The 18,022-nt window shown below is 34.6% G+C and overlaps 1 protein-coding gene across 2 annotated transcripts; it reads right to left on the bottom strand.

Annotated features, from left to right (window-relative positions):
• Positions 1–5,289: 5,289 nt before the first annotated feature.
• Positions 5,290–18,022, bottom strand: LOC106686856 (progranulin). Of its 2 annotated transcripts, XM_014430427.2 has the most exons (9): positions 10,239–10,414; positions 9,174–9,276; positions 6,669–6,796; positions 6,431–6,533; positions 6,256–6,359; positions 6,019–6,121; positions 5,833–5,947; positions 5,603–5,694; positions 5,290–5,531 (listed from the first exon to the last, which is right to left on the bottom strand). In XM_014430427.2, exons 1-9 carry the CDS (start codon positions 10,384–10,386, stop codon positions 5,405–5,407), a joined length of 1,023 nt encoding a protein of 340 aa, XP_014285913.1. In that variant the 5' UTR covers positions 10,387–10,414; the 3' UTR covers positions 5,290–5,404. The 2 variants fall into 2 exon arrangements, 1 of the variants encoding a protein (XP_014285913.1); XR_010842797.1 differs by lacking the exons at positions 5,290–5,531; positions 5,603–5,694; positions 5,833–5,947; ... (3 more) ...; positions 6,669–6,796; positions 10,239–10,414 and adding exons at positions 8,858–9,101; positions 13,655–13,748; positions 17,863–18,022.

Here is an 18,022-nt window from a genome sequence, read left to right as displayed (position 1 = left end):
TGAATTCTTGCTTAAATAGACTTTAGTCCCTTTTGATATCTTAATCACCTGATGAATCTTTTTGATAAACGGATTCATCACCATATAATACTCATTCCAATTAAATATCACGGATTCAAGAAGTAAATAATTAAATCACGCAAGAAGATAAGTTAGCTGCGATATTTTTACGAAATAATCGAGTGTTTAAATTAAATTTAAATTTTATTCTAGGATTCATAACTTAATTGGTAATCACTTTCAATGTCAATCTCTCTGAGTTAATCCTAGGAGAATGTGTAAAGACTAATAAATCTCTTAACAATGGAAAAGAGTTTATTCTATTCTAATAAAAAGAATAAATACATAATATGCAATTCATGTGTACTGAACACAAAAAGAAATACTCTAGTCAAGACTTAAAAAATTGTTCAAGTGGTAAATTAGAAAGTTTTAAACTAAATTATCGTAAAACTAACAGCAATGGTGGAATGTCAACTGAATCTTGCAGAATTAAACATGTGTGTCGTGATAGTGTTTTAAGGGTACATTTTTACCGTATAAACTAGATAATGTTTCTGTATCTTTCTTTATAATGAGTAATAAAGTTAACTAATGAAGTGAAAACTTGAATTCAAGACGCTTTTGAAAAAAAAAATGCCAATAGCTATTTTTGAGAATTTTATTTCGTTCGGTCTAAAAATTTCTAACTTGATCGAACAGCCATATGTTAGATGTTTCTTATGTGTTAAAGACACAAAGATCTACACTACCACTAAGGAACATTATAAAAATCTCATCAATTATTTGAACCTAAAAACTATGACTTTCACTGCTATCAATCAAAACAAGAGAAACCAGAGTGGTTTTAAGGGGTCCTCATTCAACTACTTCTACAGATGCTTTCAAATCTTTCAAATACGGCCTGGAAGGAATTAGCGACAGTGCAAGAAATATTTTGTGCGATCTTCACCCCACTGAAAAATACCCACTGCCGTAATTGTTTGTCGGGTTAGAGCCAGCCCGAAATAATCCTGAAATATTGCAGGTCGCGAGGCTAGTTTATTCTACCGTTAAATTTGAGCATCCTTGACAAAAACCTTATATTCTCTAGTGCACTAGTCAAAATTTTGGGCATTCAAAGGCCTACTGCCATCACCTAGGCCAGGTGCATTAAATATCCTGGCCCTCGCGCAACTGGAACCTGTCAGAAACCATGGGATGGAACAGTAAAATGTTAAAAAGACAGCTCTATTAAAAACAGACCCTAGCAAGCTACAGAGGCTGCGAAGTCTACAAAAATTCCCACAAAATCGAGATCTCATTTCATGGCATCAAAAGGCTAAGAACAAACTAGCACCCTGGCGCCTGAAACTCAAACTTTGGAAATTTTCCTAAACTTGAAGATTTAAGCTCATGTCATAAAATTGCAGCCGTCTGCTTTAAAAACCCAGGATAGTTCTCAAGGCTCAAGCTGGGCATACTCCCAGATTACAATCAAGAATAACCAGCATCGACGTCAGGCTCCTCAACTTGAGCCCCAGACCCCTCATCTTCAGCCTTAACCTCCAAGCCATCAAAATCCTCCCTATAATTTATTCTTTCGGGTAAAATTACCACAACCACATCCACTCCCTGTTCCATCTCATCCAGCTGCTCCAACAAACTCCGTCCCAACTACCATTAAAAACCGAAATAGATCCTCATACCACAGCTCCACATATACCACGCCTAGCCTGGTTCGCTCAGTACTTCTATTCACACAAACTATCCATCACAAGCTCCTGATCCAAATCATCATTACCAAAATCCAATAGATATAACTACTATCCTCACATGTTTTATGAAAGATCTTCAAGAGACCATCAAACCTCTCATTAACTTTCTCACAAGAATCCTATCCGAAATCCTGCTTAATTTCCCACGATGAGCCCTAGCTGTCGTGTTATGAAATGCCAATGGCCTACAAAATCATCGTGACGAACTCGACTTATTCCTACATGATAAACACATTGACATAGTCCTACTGAATGAAACTCATTTCCCACCAAGAACATCGCCTTTATGTCTCAATATTCCGTTTTCATATGAACTATTGAACTCATTTCTACTATCATATTGAGTTGTGTGACCCAGTTGTATTCTACGTCAGGGTTTTCTGCATCTAGCATCCTTAGTCTGTTGAAACATAGTTTTGGGAATCACTTTTCGGACATGACAGTTGATAATCTTTGTTATTACTTTTGAACTTAATGGACTTCTACCTCTCTCGAGTTGAACTATATCAGTCTACATATCATTACGAAGGCGAAATCGCGACATTTGCTGAAAGACTGCGAGTAGATCAGAACTACAGAAGAGTGAGAATCCTACGGCAGTCGCTGCGAGAGAATGCTTTAGAAGAATGAGCCAAATGTAGGTGGCAGGGTATTGGCGATTGCCAGTTCAATGATACCTCGAGAGCAAATAGATCTAAGTGTAAGAAGCAGTTACTCTCGGGGTGAGAATGGACGAACGCCTTAATACTAAATATTCAGGTTGCATCCCTGCGTGGAGTCCCAGGAGTTGGGTTCATATGTCGCAAATGGAGCAGAGAGTCTGAAACATCAGCCCACGTGCTGAGAAAATGCTCCAAGAATTCCCTCCTCATAACATGCTGACACTATGCAATTGTATAGATAAGGAGATAAAAGTGATCTCTAAAATCGTTGGTACGGTTCTGGTATTGGACCTGATTGTGAGATGAGAGGGCAACGAGCTCGATCAGTTAGTTAGAATAAAAAAACAAACAAATTTTTGAAAAATGCGTTTCTTTCATTAAAGTAAAATTTGGATCTCGCGGACGAAATTAAACAATATAAAAAAAAAGTTTTTAGTTGTTCTTCTGGATACATACAAATCTGGTGATCCCCTCCTTTCAATTCTAAGGTGCTAAAGAGTTTAGCTCCTCCTAGTCTGGTAAGGATATCCCCAAACATCAGTATCGGAGAAATCTTATCAACGGTATTATCGTTGAGCTTACGATAATCGATGTCCACCCAATATTTCTATCTAGCATAGGTTTCATCCGCACCGCTATATTCAGTTGTAAAGGAGACCTTCCAATTTTCCGCCTTCCTTACAGCCTCTACTCGCGCTATTATTTGTTGACATTTGAACTTCCTTTGTCTGATTCTAATATTCCATTTCCCTTCCCCCCCCATTTATCCTAGTCACACCTTTCCTTAAAGATCATCACCTGATGGGCATCCTACTCATTACATGAATTGTTAGAATTTCCTCTTTAGCTCCCTATTTACCCAGGTATATTACACTTCATGGCCCAACCAGAGTGATTAATTTACATTTGCAAACCTGTACTTCGAGTGTTCTCCACGCTCCACACGATTTCTGTAGTACTTCTCTGTAAGCAATAGTGTTTGAGCTACCCGTGTCCTCCTGACAGCTCACACCTCCGTTCACTCGGATTATGGGCACCCTGTTCTCCTTTCACGTGATAGTTTCACAATGTGCGGTCGCCTCTCTGCTTACATCCTCCTCTGATCTCACGTGTCTTCATTCCTCCTGTTCCTCGTCATCATGAGCTTTCTCGACTCCTTTGCTCATGACTATTCCTTTGTTCATCCAATTTGTCTTCAGTTTCTGGTCCTCCTTACATTTAATCGAAGACCCGCTCAGTCTCTGTCAAAGACTTTCCCTACGAAATTGTTGGCCAATGACCTCCGTTTGGCTCGATTTTGCCTGTATTCCTTCTTCGATACATGTATGGACACTGTCGAGTGATAGGTCCTTCGTTTTCGCATTCGAAACATCGAGTTTGGGGACACAGTGTCACCATGTGTCCAACCTGGCCTCATCGACATTCACTGTCTCTCTCATTTTCTCCGTGAAAAATTTTGGTTATCCCGGGCATGGGGAACCCCAGCATACTGCCCTCTAGACTGTCGAGGTTTTCTCACCTCCTTTTACATTTGGTGGATGTCTTTCTCCCGCTTCCGTAAGCTTTTTTCAGTCTATCCTTGACAATAGCCCATGGTATTTCCTAATCGGCTACTATATCGTTTAAAATACTCCTCTTAATCCTTCACTCCAAGGTCGCCATAAATGAGTTCCTCCTCTGTTTAGTAGGTCTTCACCTCTATTCTGGCAATAAGTCGGTTCCCTTGTTTGAGACAATAGTTGAGCTCACTCATTTCTTCGGTAAACCTTTCTAAATCGGATTTTGTATTCCACAGGTCCTGTGACGTTGCTGTGCGTATTGTCATGCATTAGAGTGCACGAGCTTATGCTGCTGCTATTGTTGGTGTACGTTCAGCAACGAATTTTTTTTTAAATGAATTTCGAGTTATTTGTGAGAAAACAGTGAAAAAGAAAAAAAAATGACTCGCACGGGTTCCAGAAATAGAATGACTTTATTCAGTCCAGTACTAATATTTATACTTATTTATTATCCTTGGCATGAAGGACCTCGGCGTGACATTGCAACTCAACACACGAGGATTCCCAAAGCGGCTTCTAGGCACCTTGAGTGACCGATCATCTTCGCTTAGATGGACAAGGTCTTGCTACCGGATGAAGCAAGCGAAGGCGATAGTGGTATATAATCATTCGATACCTACAGTTACAGAATTTTCACCATTTGAGATCCTCTTTGGGGTTAGTGGACACCGGCGGGACCATAAGGGTACAGGAGTGGATGGTGAAGAGACACACAACAACTACGCTGCTTGCTGAAATTTATGGGAGAAGGCACAAAGAAGAATAGAAAAGGAAAAACCAAGACGGAGGCATGGGAGAATTTAAAGGTCACAGAAATCAGAACACCTAAAAAGAGGAGAACTGTCCATATTGAAGGGTTAACACTTAAAATATAAACATTCCCATCCACTACAAGATTATATTACAGATGATTTAGTTATTTATTCTATTTATGTTTTTTATATTAAGATTGTTTGTGACTTTTGTAAATTTTTAATCCTTTTTAACTTGTTCATTTACTATATAAAAAGTTCTATTACTGCAATCTTAAATTATGTATTTAGAGTTTATTTCATGGGGCTTGTGAGTTTTTACAATTACATATGTATAGGAATTTACTATTTCAATTGTTTAAGAATAAGATATGGTGTTATAAAGAAAATGGAAGGCGCTATAAGGATGACTAATGGGAAGGGAAATCGATAAGAAAAGTTTCAATTACTAAAAAATGAGTCAGAAAACCTTTTCCATTGAGATGAGAATACTGTTTTTGAGAAGGCCATCACCATTTGCTTGTCTATAGGGGAAAGATGATTCAGGAAAACATCTGAATTCATAATATTTATTTATTGATTTCTTCCCCCCTTACCTCTAAGGGTCATTAGAAGATCAAATAGCAACCATAATATTCTACTTTAGTTTAATATTAAACACGAATTTTTCTACTTCATTTTCTTTGTCTTGGAAGATGTATTGCAAGATTTCTTGAAGAAAGTCTTGGAAGATTTCTTCCATGCTTCTTCCTACCATAAGTATTTTTCTCGGAGCAATACTTAGATGAAGCTGGTATATCTCTAAAACAAAGTTTTATTTAATTGGTATATCAATGAAATAATTCGAAAAAACAATTACCCATCCTACTCACACATGAAAGAATTTACAACAGCTCTGGTTCATATTACAACAAATCCAACCGTTAGGACAACATGAACGACCGTGGCAATGTTCAATGTGTGTCTTCATGTAACATAAAAATAATAAAGTTATTATTATATTTAATGAGGATTCATATTAAAAATAACCATTGGGGGATCATAGAGCGACAAAAATATTATACTGCAAAATTTCGTAGTTTAAAAAAAAAAAAAGTTCTACTTTCTTTCTTTGTGTTGGAGGTTGTCTTAGTGGAAGTTTAGGAAGATTTCTTCCATGCTTCTTCCTATCATATGTATTTTTCCCAGAGCAATACTTAGATGAAGCTGGTATATCTCTAAAACAAAGTTTCATTTAGTTGGTATATAAATTCAAAAAATCGAAAACAAAATTACGCATCCTACTCACGCATGATAGAAATTACAACAGCTCTGGTTCATATTACAACAAATCCAACCGTTAGGACAGCATAAACTACCTTGGCAGTGTTTAATGTGTGTCTTCATGTAACCTAAAAATAATAAAGTGATTATTATATTTAATTAGGACTCATATTAAAAATAACCATTGGGGGATCATATAGCAACAATAATATTATACAGCAATATTTCGTAGTTTAAAAAAAAAAAACATGAATTTTTCTACTTTTTTTTCTTTGTCTTAGAGGAAGTTTTGGAAGATTTCTTCCATGCTTCTTCCTGTCATATCTATTTTTCCCAGAGCAATACTTAGATGAAGCTGGTATATCTCTAAAACAATGTTTTATTTAGTTGGTATATCAATTCAATAATTCGAAAACAAAATTACGCATCCTACTCACGCATGATAGAAATTACAACAGCTCTGGTTCATATTACAACAAATCCAACCGTTAGGACAGCATAAACGACCTTGGCAGTGTTTAATGTGTGTCTTCATGTAACCTAAAAAAAAAAATCAAGTGATTATTATATTTAATTAGGACTCATATTAAAAATAACCATTGGGGGATTATATAGCAACAATAATATTATACTGCAATATTTCGTAGTTTAAAAAAAAAACATGAATTTTTCTACTTTTTTTTATTTGTCCTAGTAGGTGTATTGGTGGATGTCTTGGAGGAAGTTTTTGAATCTGTCTTCCATGCTTTTTCCTATCATATGTATTTTCCCCAGAGCAATACTTAGATGAAGCTGGTACATCTCTAGAACAAAGTTTTATTTAATTGGTGTCTTCATGTAACCTAAAAATAATAAAGTGATTATCATATTCAATAAGGATTCATATTAAAATAATACATTCACAGATATCTAAACTCGTTAATTTTTTTTTTATTGTATTCATAAGCTTAGCGTTACAAATAAAATATAATTCTTAACTTAACACTCATGATGGTATATTGATGATGTGACATAATCAAAATATCAGCATTCATCACTTCCGTCCTTATTTGTTGCTTTTTTGCCTTATTTGTTGCTGATTTTTAAACATGTAGTTTACAACATTAGTCCTAAGTAAATTTATTTTTTAACCCAAATTTCATCTCGTTAGTACCTGTGCCTCATTCATTCATTAAGTTAAAAATCTTTTAAACCTATATTAAATTAAATAATATTAAATATGAATTTTTCTTAATTTCTATAATTCCTGAAGACTCTAATTACAATTTCTATCAGGCTGAGATGAACGAAACGCTAAGCCCTTTAAAAAGATAGATTCAAACTGGCATGAAGGACCTCGGCGTGACATTGCAACTCAACACACGAGGATTTCCAAAGCGGCTTCTAGGCACCTTGAGTGACCGATCATCTTCGCTCAGATAGACAAGGTCTTGCTACCGGATGAAGCAATGCCGAAGGCGATAGTGGTATATAATCATTCGGTACTCACAGTTACAGGTTTTTCACCATTTGAGATCCTTTTTGGGCTTTGAGGACACCGGCGGGACTATAAGGGCACGGTAGTGGATGGTGAAGAGATAAACAACAACTATGCTGCTTGATGAAATTTATGAGGGAGGCACGAAGAAGAATAGAAAAGGAAAAAACAGGACGGTGGCACGGGAGAACTGTCCATAAAACCTATTGTCATATTTCCATCCACCACAGGACTATATTACAGATGATTTAGTTATTTATTCTATTTGTTGTTTTTTGTTTTAAGATTGTTGGTAAAGAAGATGGCAACGGGACGTTCTAGTTTAAATTAATGTTTGAAGTACCACCAATGGGTGGTTCCTTCCCAAGATTTTCAAGTGTATATGAAACATACAACATATTTACTTATTGTATTATTTTGTACAGTTGTAAATTACAATAAATAAATAATAAAAAAAAAAAAAAGATTGTTGGTGACTTTTGTAAATTTTTAACTTGTTCATTTACTGTATGAAAAGTTCTTTTATTGTATTCTTAAATTATGTATTTGGAGTTTATTTCAGGGAGCTTGTGAGTTTTTACAATTAAATGCGTATAGAAAATCCTTCATTCTCAATGCTCCTTACATTGTCACAAATAAAATCATACATAAAGACCTTATATCACTCCTTATAATATCCCAGATATTCCAGATATCCCTAACCATTATAAACTCCCTAACCACTCAAACGCCCAAGTCTCTAACCTTGCATGCTCCTCCATTCCTGACAATCCTCCAAGGTGCCTGAAAAGAAGATGACCACGAGACCTTCTAATGTAAAATGTCATTAGAGTGCTACCAATGAGTAGTTTCTCTACTCACCCGTAACATTCCATTTTAACTAAGTTCAAATTTACTGAATTTATTATATAATATACAGTTGTAAATTTCAATAAAGATATTAAAAATATATATAAATATGTGTATAGAAATTTTTTTTTTTATTGTAAATAGTTTTGCTTTATTATATTTGTTCTCTATGTATTATATTGTATAGCATTAGTTTACGAGAACTGTTCGTAAACTGGTAAGTGGGGGGGGGGGAATATGTCATAGCAACCCAATGTATTTGAGCAGTGTACCCATGTAAAACATTCCTCTCTTTAAAAGCCTTTTTTGAAAATATAGCTACTATATTTTAATTGTTTAAGAATAAGATGATATGTGGTGTTATGAAGAAAATGGAATGCGATATAAGGATGACTAATGGGAAGGGAAATCGCTAAGAAAAGTTTCAATTACTAAAAAATGAGTCAGAAAACCTTTTCCATTGAGATGAGAATACTGTTTTTGAGAAGGCCATCACCATTTGCTTCTCTATAGGGGAAAGATGATTCAGGAAAACATCTGAATTCATAATATTTATTTATTCATTGATTTATTTCCCCTTTGCCTCAAAGGCGAGGAGATCAAATAGCAACCATAATATTCTATTGTAATATTTAGTAGTTTAGTAAAAAACATGAATTTTTCTACTTCATTTTCTTTGTCTCGGAGGATGTCTTGAAGAAAGTCTTGGAAGATGTCTTCCATGCTTCTTCCTATCATAACTTTTTTTCTCTAAGCAATACCTAGATGAAGCTCGTATATTTCTAGAACAAAGTTTTATTTAATTGGTATATCAATTCAATAATTCGAAAATAAAAATTACTCATCTTACTCACTCATGAAAGAATTTACAACAGCTCTGGTTAATTTTACAACAAGTCCAACCGTCAGGACAACATAAACGACCTTGACAGTGTGTAAAGTGTGTCTGCTTGTAACCTAAAAATAAGAAAGTGATTATCATATATAATAAGGATTCATATTAAAAATAATGATTGGGAGATCAAGTAGCAACCATAATATTCTATTGTAATATTATACGAAGATGACAGATGGTCAAAAATTGCTACAGAATGAACTCCATACGACCTACAAAGAAGAAGAGGACGTCAAAAGAAAAGATGGAGCGATATGTTCAAGATGATGGCAGGACCTCTCTGGTGGAGAACTACTATGGACAGGGATGTCTGGAAGGAGAAATGGAAAATCTCGCCTCACAATATCCAACTTATGAAGAATTCTTCGATCTTGACTTGGCAATCCCCTTAGGCAATGTTTTACATTAAAATCTACACGTCTCATTGTTTGTTGCTCGGAAGTAAGTAAGATTACTTTCGCTAGGATTATCAAGAGTTTTTTAGTAAGCGGCTTTTCTTTGTTCGCCCATGTGAAGACTGTCGATTCCAAGCAGGGATTGTGCTTTTTAATTTCCCATTTTTTGGAGACATAAATTACTAGCCTCATTTTTCTTATGTATGATTCCAATCGATAATTTCTCAATTTATTCACGAAGGCATGAAAACTTTTTTTTTTTGGTTTTACTATTTTAGCGCTAATTTTCATTTCACTTTTTAAATATTAATTTTTTGTGACACCTAGTTCGTGATCTGGATCCACATCAATAACATACCATATAATTTCTATATGACCAAGTATTCACACCCTTAATGTAATAATATTACACAAAACGAATTAATATTTCTTCATATTTGTTCATTTTATTTTACAAAATTAATGTTATATATAGCCCTCTATATCTATGAGGCAGTCCTGAAAACAATAATATAAAATAAGCTATCAATCTTTCTGGTGACACATTGGTAAAGATCCTTTGTGCAAATCAAATTAAAAAAAAATACATATATATGTATATGTATATATACATATAGTAACTTCCATACCAGCTTCAACTTGGGTTCCATGATCAAACCAGCTAGGCAGACTTATATCGTTATCATCAGAAAATCCAGGATCATTGATCGCCGCGGCTGAGTCATGATGCCCGCTAAGAAAGCATATGAAAGTGATCGACAGCACTTCTGCGAACATGACTGTAATCTTTACTGCTGGATTTACGCTTAAGTAGAGTTTGAGCCCTTTAGATACCTTAATCACCTATAGGATCTTTTTGATAAACTTATCCATCTCCTCTAATAATCATTTCTCTAAAATGGCGTCGTTTTCAAAAACAAGGAAAAAAGAAAAACAGAGCTACTATGGACAAGGATGTCTGGAAGGAGAAATTGGAAAAAATAGAATAGGCATTAAAATAGTTTCAAACTATTTGTTCTGTTTTTGACCGCAACCCTGACCATCTTCAAATATTTAAAAAATAAAAACGTTTAAATAAATAATGGAATTATCTTACTTCATTGTATGTGTGTGTGTATATATATATATATATAACTTATCTTTTACTGAACTGAAAACTAAAAATAATACTCGTAGGAGAGATAGAGGAATGCAAAATGAAACGCTTGAAGTTAACTAAAAAGACGGATCTTTATTGAGTCCATTCAAATCTTTATTTAGTCGGCTATACTTATTATATTCGAATCAGCTGTTTCCATCAGATGATATTGAAATGAAATGAATAAATCATTTTCTTCTGGAACATATGTCCCCTAAGAATAAATACAGCGCAAGCATTTAAAGTTTCCAGTAAGCAAAATGAAATTACATCTTGGCTTAACTACTGTTTATAATGTTAATCAATATATGCCTATTTATTTGATTACAATGATGCGGAGGTTTGGTTATGGAATAAGTGAAGGAATAGGTGTTGGAGGAAAGAATTGATGAGGATTGGCAAATGGAAAATGGGAGAGAGTTCCAGAAGGAGGTTGTACGTATGTCGAAGGATTTGCTGAAGAAGTTGGTTCTATAGGAGGGCATACATAAATCAGTCGGTTGTTTAATGATAGCTGAATAGATCTGGTGTTTAATCAATTGATGGATGAATGAAGAATGAGGAGACAAGGATATAGGTAGCTTTTTTTTATTTTAAGAACTTGGAATAGGAAAACAGCTAGGTATTGGCTTCGGGGAGGTTGGATAGAGTCACTTCAACTCGGTATACCAGCGGGAAACTTGAGAGCGCCTTGGAAACCCAATGATAAATCTTACGAAACAATTCATGAGTCTCTTCAATCTTAACTCTCGACCTGCAGATAGTCCTCCACATACCAAGGAACCGTAGTCAAAGTGGGAGAAGACGAGAGAGGATACTAGGAGCTGACGGGTGTTCTGAGGAATGGAATTACGGAATCTTAGGAATTGTTTAAGTACAGTTATAGATTTTCTTGTGATTTGGGAAATATGATAATTCAAGGAGAGGTGTTAGTCAAAGATGGCTCCAAGGTTATTTATTGTAGGATAGAAGTGAATCGGTTGGATGTTAAAGAAGAGTAGGGAATAGTAAGGGAGGGAATGAAGCTGCTGGTAGTTTTATTTTGTATAATTGGATTTAGACTGCATAGCCCAAACCACTTCCCATATCGAGTACATCTACTAAGGGGACAGTGCCTTGCCACCTCCCAGGTCTTGGTGGAGGGATTATTTACCTAAAAACTGGGTTGTCACAAGCCTTCGGCCCATCAAAGAACTTGATGTGCCTCATGTCTATGTACTCCGGCAAGGAGGGAACCTAAGACTAGCCATGTATGGTTTTACTATTGTTCTACTTGGCCCCATGAAGCAATTAGCCAAAGGATGGAGTTCTGGAAGCTCTGTAGTTTTTGAAAAAAGTATTGCAGAGGTACACCGCAATGCAGGTACACCATAGAGCAGTGTTTAATGATCGCCTTGTAGATTTGCAGCTTTAGCCTATGAAGTATGACTCTTAGGTAGATGGAGGTGGAGATCCGCTGGTCAAACTTAGGGTAGGCAGTGGCTTCTTTTCCTTCTGGGACATCATGATGGCATCTATCTTAGAAGGGTTTACTCTAATCTCGATCAGCTTGAGCGCATCAGTGATGGTAGCTGCGGCGTCTTGGTAGAGTGGGCGAGAGCCATTATAGCATTGACGCTGGAGGCGTAAATGCCGATGTCGTGAAAACGACGAACAGTATAGGACCCAGTACCGACCCCTGATGTACTCCATAGGTGGTAGGGACAGGAGTCGAGAAGCTCTCGCCGACTCGTACGACGAAAGATCTTTCGCTGAGATTGCGCCCGATCAGTCAGCATAGAGCGGCGGAAAACTCGAATTTCTCCAGTGTGTAGAGTAGGAGTGGATGGGACACACAATCGAAGGGTTGGCTACAGCTAGATGAAGGCTGGTAAACGCCTATAGCTTGGCCAGGAGGTGTTCACAGGTAACCCCTCGTTGAAATCCAGTCTAACAATATCTGCAATATCTTCCAGCGCACGAATGACTACGGCTTGAAACTGGCCATCAATGCGATGACACGATAGCCTCAAACGGGACTGGAAGACCTCTCAATGACATGCCCAGCTATGGAGGACCCATGACGACCACCGCGAGTTCTGAAGAATCTTTAAGACTTTTGTCAAAAATAGGCGGAATATGCACCTTACTTCTGGTGGTGATCTGCTTACAGCTGGGGAACTGGCTGACTAGTTACAAGGTAGGTGGTAGGGTAGGAAGGTGACCTGGCCAAGTACTATCGTCCAATAAGCCTCCAATCACACTAGATCTTGCTTATATCTTCGAGCGGCTAATCAATCTCCATCTGATGAAGCACTGCACTGAGAAACAGATCATCCATAACGTGTGAATCAATTCAGTGGCTTCAATAAATTTCCAGAAATAAAGACCTGATTCTATGACACATTTTCCACTATAAAAATCCATTTATGAATCAATTGTGATAAAATTGTCCATAAATATTTGTTTCTTAGTGTTTTCAATGTTTTGAGTGTGAATTTGTTTGTATTGGAGCTGTAAATATCAGAATACTAATAAATTGTATTCATCTGTGCCCTATTTATTTCATCAACTAGATTCTTCCATGTAGTATTGAATTAGATAGTATAGTTTTGAATGTATTTGTAGAGTATCATAAAAATAAATAAATGAAGGACTATAGAATCAGCGTCTCAACAAGTGATTGGTTACAATGATATCTGGTCAGAAAGTAACAAAATTGCTCATTAAACATTTTTATTTATAAATTACATATCATTCGTATATATTAATCTCAAATATTTGTGTCATAGATTGAAACGACTGCTGTATCACATCAGCAAAATCTAGGTATAGTTATAGCTGGTTTATGGCTAGAACAAAGTTTTATTTTATTCACATATCACTTCAACAGTTTGAAAACAAAATTATTATTTAAGTCTTACTCACCGGTAAATGACTTCACAACAGCTCTTCAAGTCATAACAACATGCCCTGACTTCTGGACAACATAACCCAGCTGCGTGATGTGTCCTCCGTATACCTAAAAATAAGAGAGAGATTATCATAGTAAATAAGGCTTCATATTGAAAATAATAGATATTACATACTAAATAGATATCTAAACCTATTAATTTTTAATTTATTTATTTATTTTTTTTTAAAGATGAATGAATCTATCCCATCCACAGTATTTAGTGGTGCAGAAAGAAATAATACTTCAGCTATACTGATTTCATTTATTTACTTTATAATATTGTTTTTAAAGTATTCATTCATTTATCATTCCGTGACAAATTATAACCGAAATGTCCTCTCGACTCAAAAGGCAACAATAACACTCATTAAAATAGTTCTTGTATATTCTTCTATAAATTTCCTACGAAATTAAAATGTAGGAAAGAAAAATGATTTTTCTGATGATTGAATTAGGCATAGCAGCTCTGAATGTATCGTTAATAACCAAAATTTCCCTTTATGCTCTACCACCCAGGGGAACAGTTCACATATTCAGATCTTAAATTAGTGAAATAGGAACAAAGGAAAGCTCTATTACTTGTGACTGGATCTTATAGGGACTGCGCCAACTTGCCAAAATACCAATAGATCTTCGAATCCAGATTACCATCGCCAAGTACAATATTAAGAAAGACTTGCCGGTCAGCGTTGGGTCAAGTTGTTTCGTTAGTTCCAGCGGAAGATTCGAAGATGTTGTTGGTAGAATCGACGTCATTGTCTTTTCTGAATGGTAGATGAAGAGGGATAACAGCGCAACTGGAAGACTGACACGAGATGCTTCCATATGTCGAAAAAAGGGTCAAAATTGAATAGGTAGAGGCAGATCACTGGACAGTGCAGCTTCTTACAGGACATGGCAATACCAATTCTAAGATACACTTCTTCAAAAAACAGAATGACCCTAACTGTAGCTGTGGAGCCGTGGAAGACGTGAAACATTAAATTTTGGACTGCCCTAAGTACACTCTTGCCTAGCTGACTTTAGCAGGTAAGTTCCCATCATGAAGTTGGCAAAGACGGAGTTCCAAATAAAAAAGCACCTGCCAAGTTATTAATGTAACATAGAAGCGAGTGTACATAAAAATATGTAATAATAATAGTATACAATAATAATAATACATATAACAATTATATGTTTATATATATAAATAGAGTAGACCCACTTAAATGTAGGTAGGGAGTTACTGGAGCCTTTTCTGGTGGGAACAGATCTCCAGTTGAGGGTTATCTGCTTTAGCATTAGCTTTGTTGTCGAAATTAGAGCCCCGTTGTTATAAACACTAAAAAATGTCCCACTTTGGTTCAGAAATATTTGGACCAACGTGAATGCAGGCCTGAAGGTTCGGGAACATGCCTTACTGTGATGCAGGATGCTTTTGGTTATCGAGTCTTTTCTTGACGGATCATTAAAATTTTAGAAAGTTTGGAACGTACCGCTAGTATAGGATTTCCCTAAGGTACAGTGGGGAGAAAGGAGGATACAAAAAAAAGTGAGAGATAAAGATTTTATTGTTCATGATTATTTACAATTTACAATATAACCAACAACTACAGAGTCTCATTGAGCAATATAAATTACTCAGGTTTCTGGATAAAAAATAAAAAACATGTATGGAAACAAGTACAAAAAAGAAAAATATTCTTAAACATGTTTAAACGTCTTCAACACATGAAACAAAAAAAAAGTAATGAAATAATCAAATAAAAATCTGCAAAATAACATCATTTCAAATACAAATCAATTTTTTTAAAAAATAACATTCCTCTTGAATCAAAATAAGATTTAAAATAAACCCAATAGAAATATTGAATAAACAAAATGGTATGCTTATAAATACGAATTAATTACAAAATAATATATTTCTTAAATAAACTAAAAGGAAAAAATTACCTGCTTTTGTGAGTTACTAATTTTTATTTACAAACTTTAAATCTTTGTGAAAGTATTGAATGAACAAAATTATATACTTATAAATACAAATTAATTACAAAATAACATTTTTCTATTAAAAAAAAAAAAGTAATTTAAAATTTTAGAAAATGATTGAAAATACAAAGTAAAATCAAACTTCATATCAAAGTAAAATCACATCAACCAAGATCATTGGTAAATGTGATCAATTATCGTTTATCCAATAATTTTTTACTCAACATATTTTTAAAATCCCTGTAAGATTCTGTTATTTTGACCTTTTCTGAGATTTCCTTCTATAAACGAATTCAGCTATAATAATTTAACAATATTTGCATGATTTAAGTAGCGGTGAGCCTTGAGGGACTCCCCAAACTTTGATAGAAATTCAGAAATGGAACCATCACTGTCTATCTCCCTTTGAGTTCTTTTCTTCCAATAAGGTTCAAACCAGAGTACTGAACAGTAAGAAAATTTAAACTTATTTCTTAGGATTTGTAATACAATGTTACGGTTTGCTAGGTCAAATGCCTTTTTAAAATCAAAAGAAACCAAATCTTTTCGTCTATCCTTCGTGAATCAAATGTCTTCAACTAACCTTAATTGTGCTTTTTGAGTACTATGCCCTGATCGGAAGTCATAATGGTATTTATCAAATAAATCGTTTGAATTTAAAAATTCAATGGCTATTTAGCAATGTACAATTCGTTCGAGAACTTTGGACAAAGAACCTAATTTTTCAATAGGTCTATAGTGTTCATCATCACTAGGACTTGAATTTTTAGGAAGAGGAATGATCAAAACCGTTTTCCAAAGTGATATAAAATATGAAGATTGTAAATATAAATCAAAAATGCTTAAGATAGTAGTAATTAAATGTGGAAGGTATGATTTGTCATATTTTAATGATAGCTAATCAATCACAGATGAGTGCAAATTCGATTTATAAAAAATTTTAAGAAATATATTCAAGCTGACGTAGGAGAAGAAAATATCAGGACTGAACTCATTTTCAGTTTGAAGCGTATCTGAATATGGAGAGAAAGGTTTCGACAAGGGATTTACGAAAAATTATTTTGAAACAGCTTCCTGATTTTTAATTAAACCAAGAGTACGAATATTTTCCAAAGTTTTTGTGGTTTCCTAAACGAATTCAAACTATCCCAATAATATTTTTTCGGATGATTGAAATCACATTATTTCGAAAAAGTTTAAACTATTGCAATATTTGAGGATTTTGCGAGATGTAAAAACTTCTTCTGAGACGATTTCTATTCTTAATTAAGTTTTTTTTATTTTAGGTATAAGGCAAGGTAATTTTTTTTTTACAAACGATGTTTTATAAGATACATGTTTATCTTACAAAGAAATATGTTTTAAATCAACCATTTCCATTTGTCCATATTATTTAATTCATTAATTTATTTCCAACTGACGAAATTAAGTTCATCATTAAATTTATCTTGAATAAAATCACGGAAAGTTACACTCCTAGATGGTTTAGACTCCAAGACTTAATAGCAAAGAAAAATTAATAACATGTTGGAGGCAAAAGGAAACCGATAATTGCCCCGATGAAACCTATCAACTAACATAATATCAAGCCAGGTATCAGTTTTTAGAGAATGACAACTGGGTTTAAATTTCACGAAAGACTAATTATCCAAGCAAGAGATAAAATAACTTTGATTCATAAGAATTTGTTAACAAGTTAACGTTTAAGTCACTAATTGGAATGAGAGAGAGAGAGAGAGAGAAAGTATACATGAATAATTTTTCTTACTACTAATTACTGCTTGATAAGATTGTTTCTTGTTTTTGTGAGTTCTTTACAGTGAGATTTAGATTATTCATTGTTTCTGTGTTTTGTTTCCTATTTAGATTGGGATATTTAATTTTTGGTTTGAATTTGAGTCATGATTATTTTATAATAATGAAAACATTGCCTTATGTATTATTCATACGTTGTATTAAATTATATAATTTCTAAATGACCAATCATACCCGTCCTCAATGTTTCAATATACTGATGTAACAAAAAAAAAAATATCTATATATTAGATCTCAATGTTTTACCCAATTATTGTTTGTCTAATTATTATAACCAACTCTATTTATATGGTTTAGTGCTGAAAACAAAATCAGTGAAAAAAAATTATCTAACTATCAACCTGTCAATTGGTAAGGTTTCTTTTAACAAATCCAACAATACAATATTCTTCATCACCTTTAGCTTGGGTCCCATTATTTGACTTGTAAGGCAGACTTACATCACTATCTTCCTTAAGCATGGAGGCTGAAACTTGATGCCCGCTAAGAAAGAATACTAAGGTGATCGGTAACACTTCTGTAAACATGACTGTTATCTTTATAACTGGATTCACGCT

Source organism: Halyomorpha halys, unplaced genomic scaffold, assembly GCF_000696795.3.
Source record: "Halyomorpha halys isolate HHAL.00 unplaced genomic scaffold, Hhal_1.1 Scaffold890.1, whole genome shotgun sequence".
NCBI lineage: Eukaryota > Metazoa > Arthropoda > Insecta > Hemiptera > Pentatomidae > Halyomorpha > Halyomorpha halys.
Note: the sequence above shows the minus strand (reverse complement) of the source record. Positions and strands in the feature narration are given on the sequence as shown.

Coding starts and splice junctions, on each gene's coding strand:
- LOC106686856 (XM_014430427.2), bottom strand. CDS start 10,386: ATGTTCGCAGAAGTGCTGTCGATCACTTTCATATGCTTTCTTAGCGGG. Junction 6,122..6,255: donor TCTAAGACAAAGAAAAAAAA/GTAGAAAAATTC, acceptor TATTATTTTTAG/GTTACATGAAGACACACATT. Junction 5,948..6,018: donor TGTTGTAATTTCTATCATGC/GTGAGTAGGATG, acceptor ACTTTGTTTTAG/AGATATACCAGCTTCATCTA.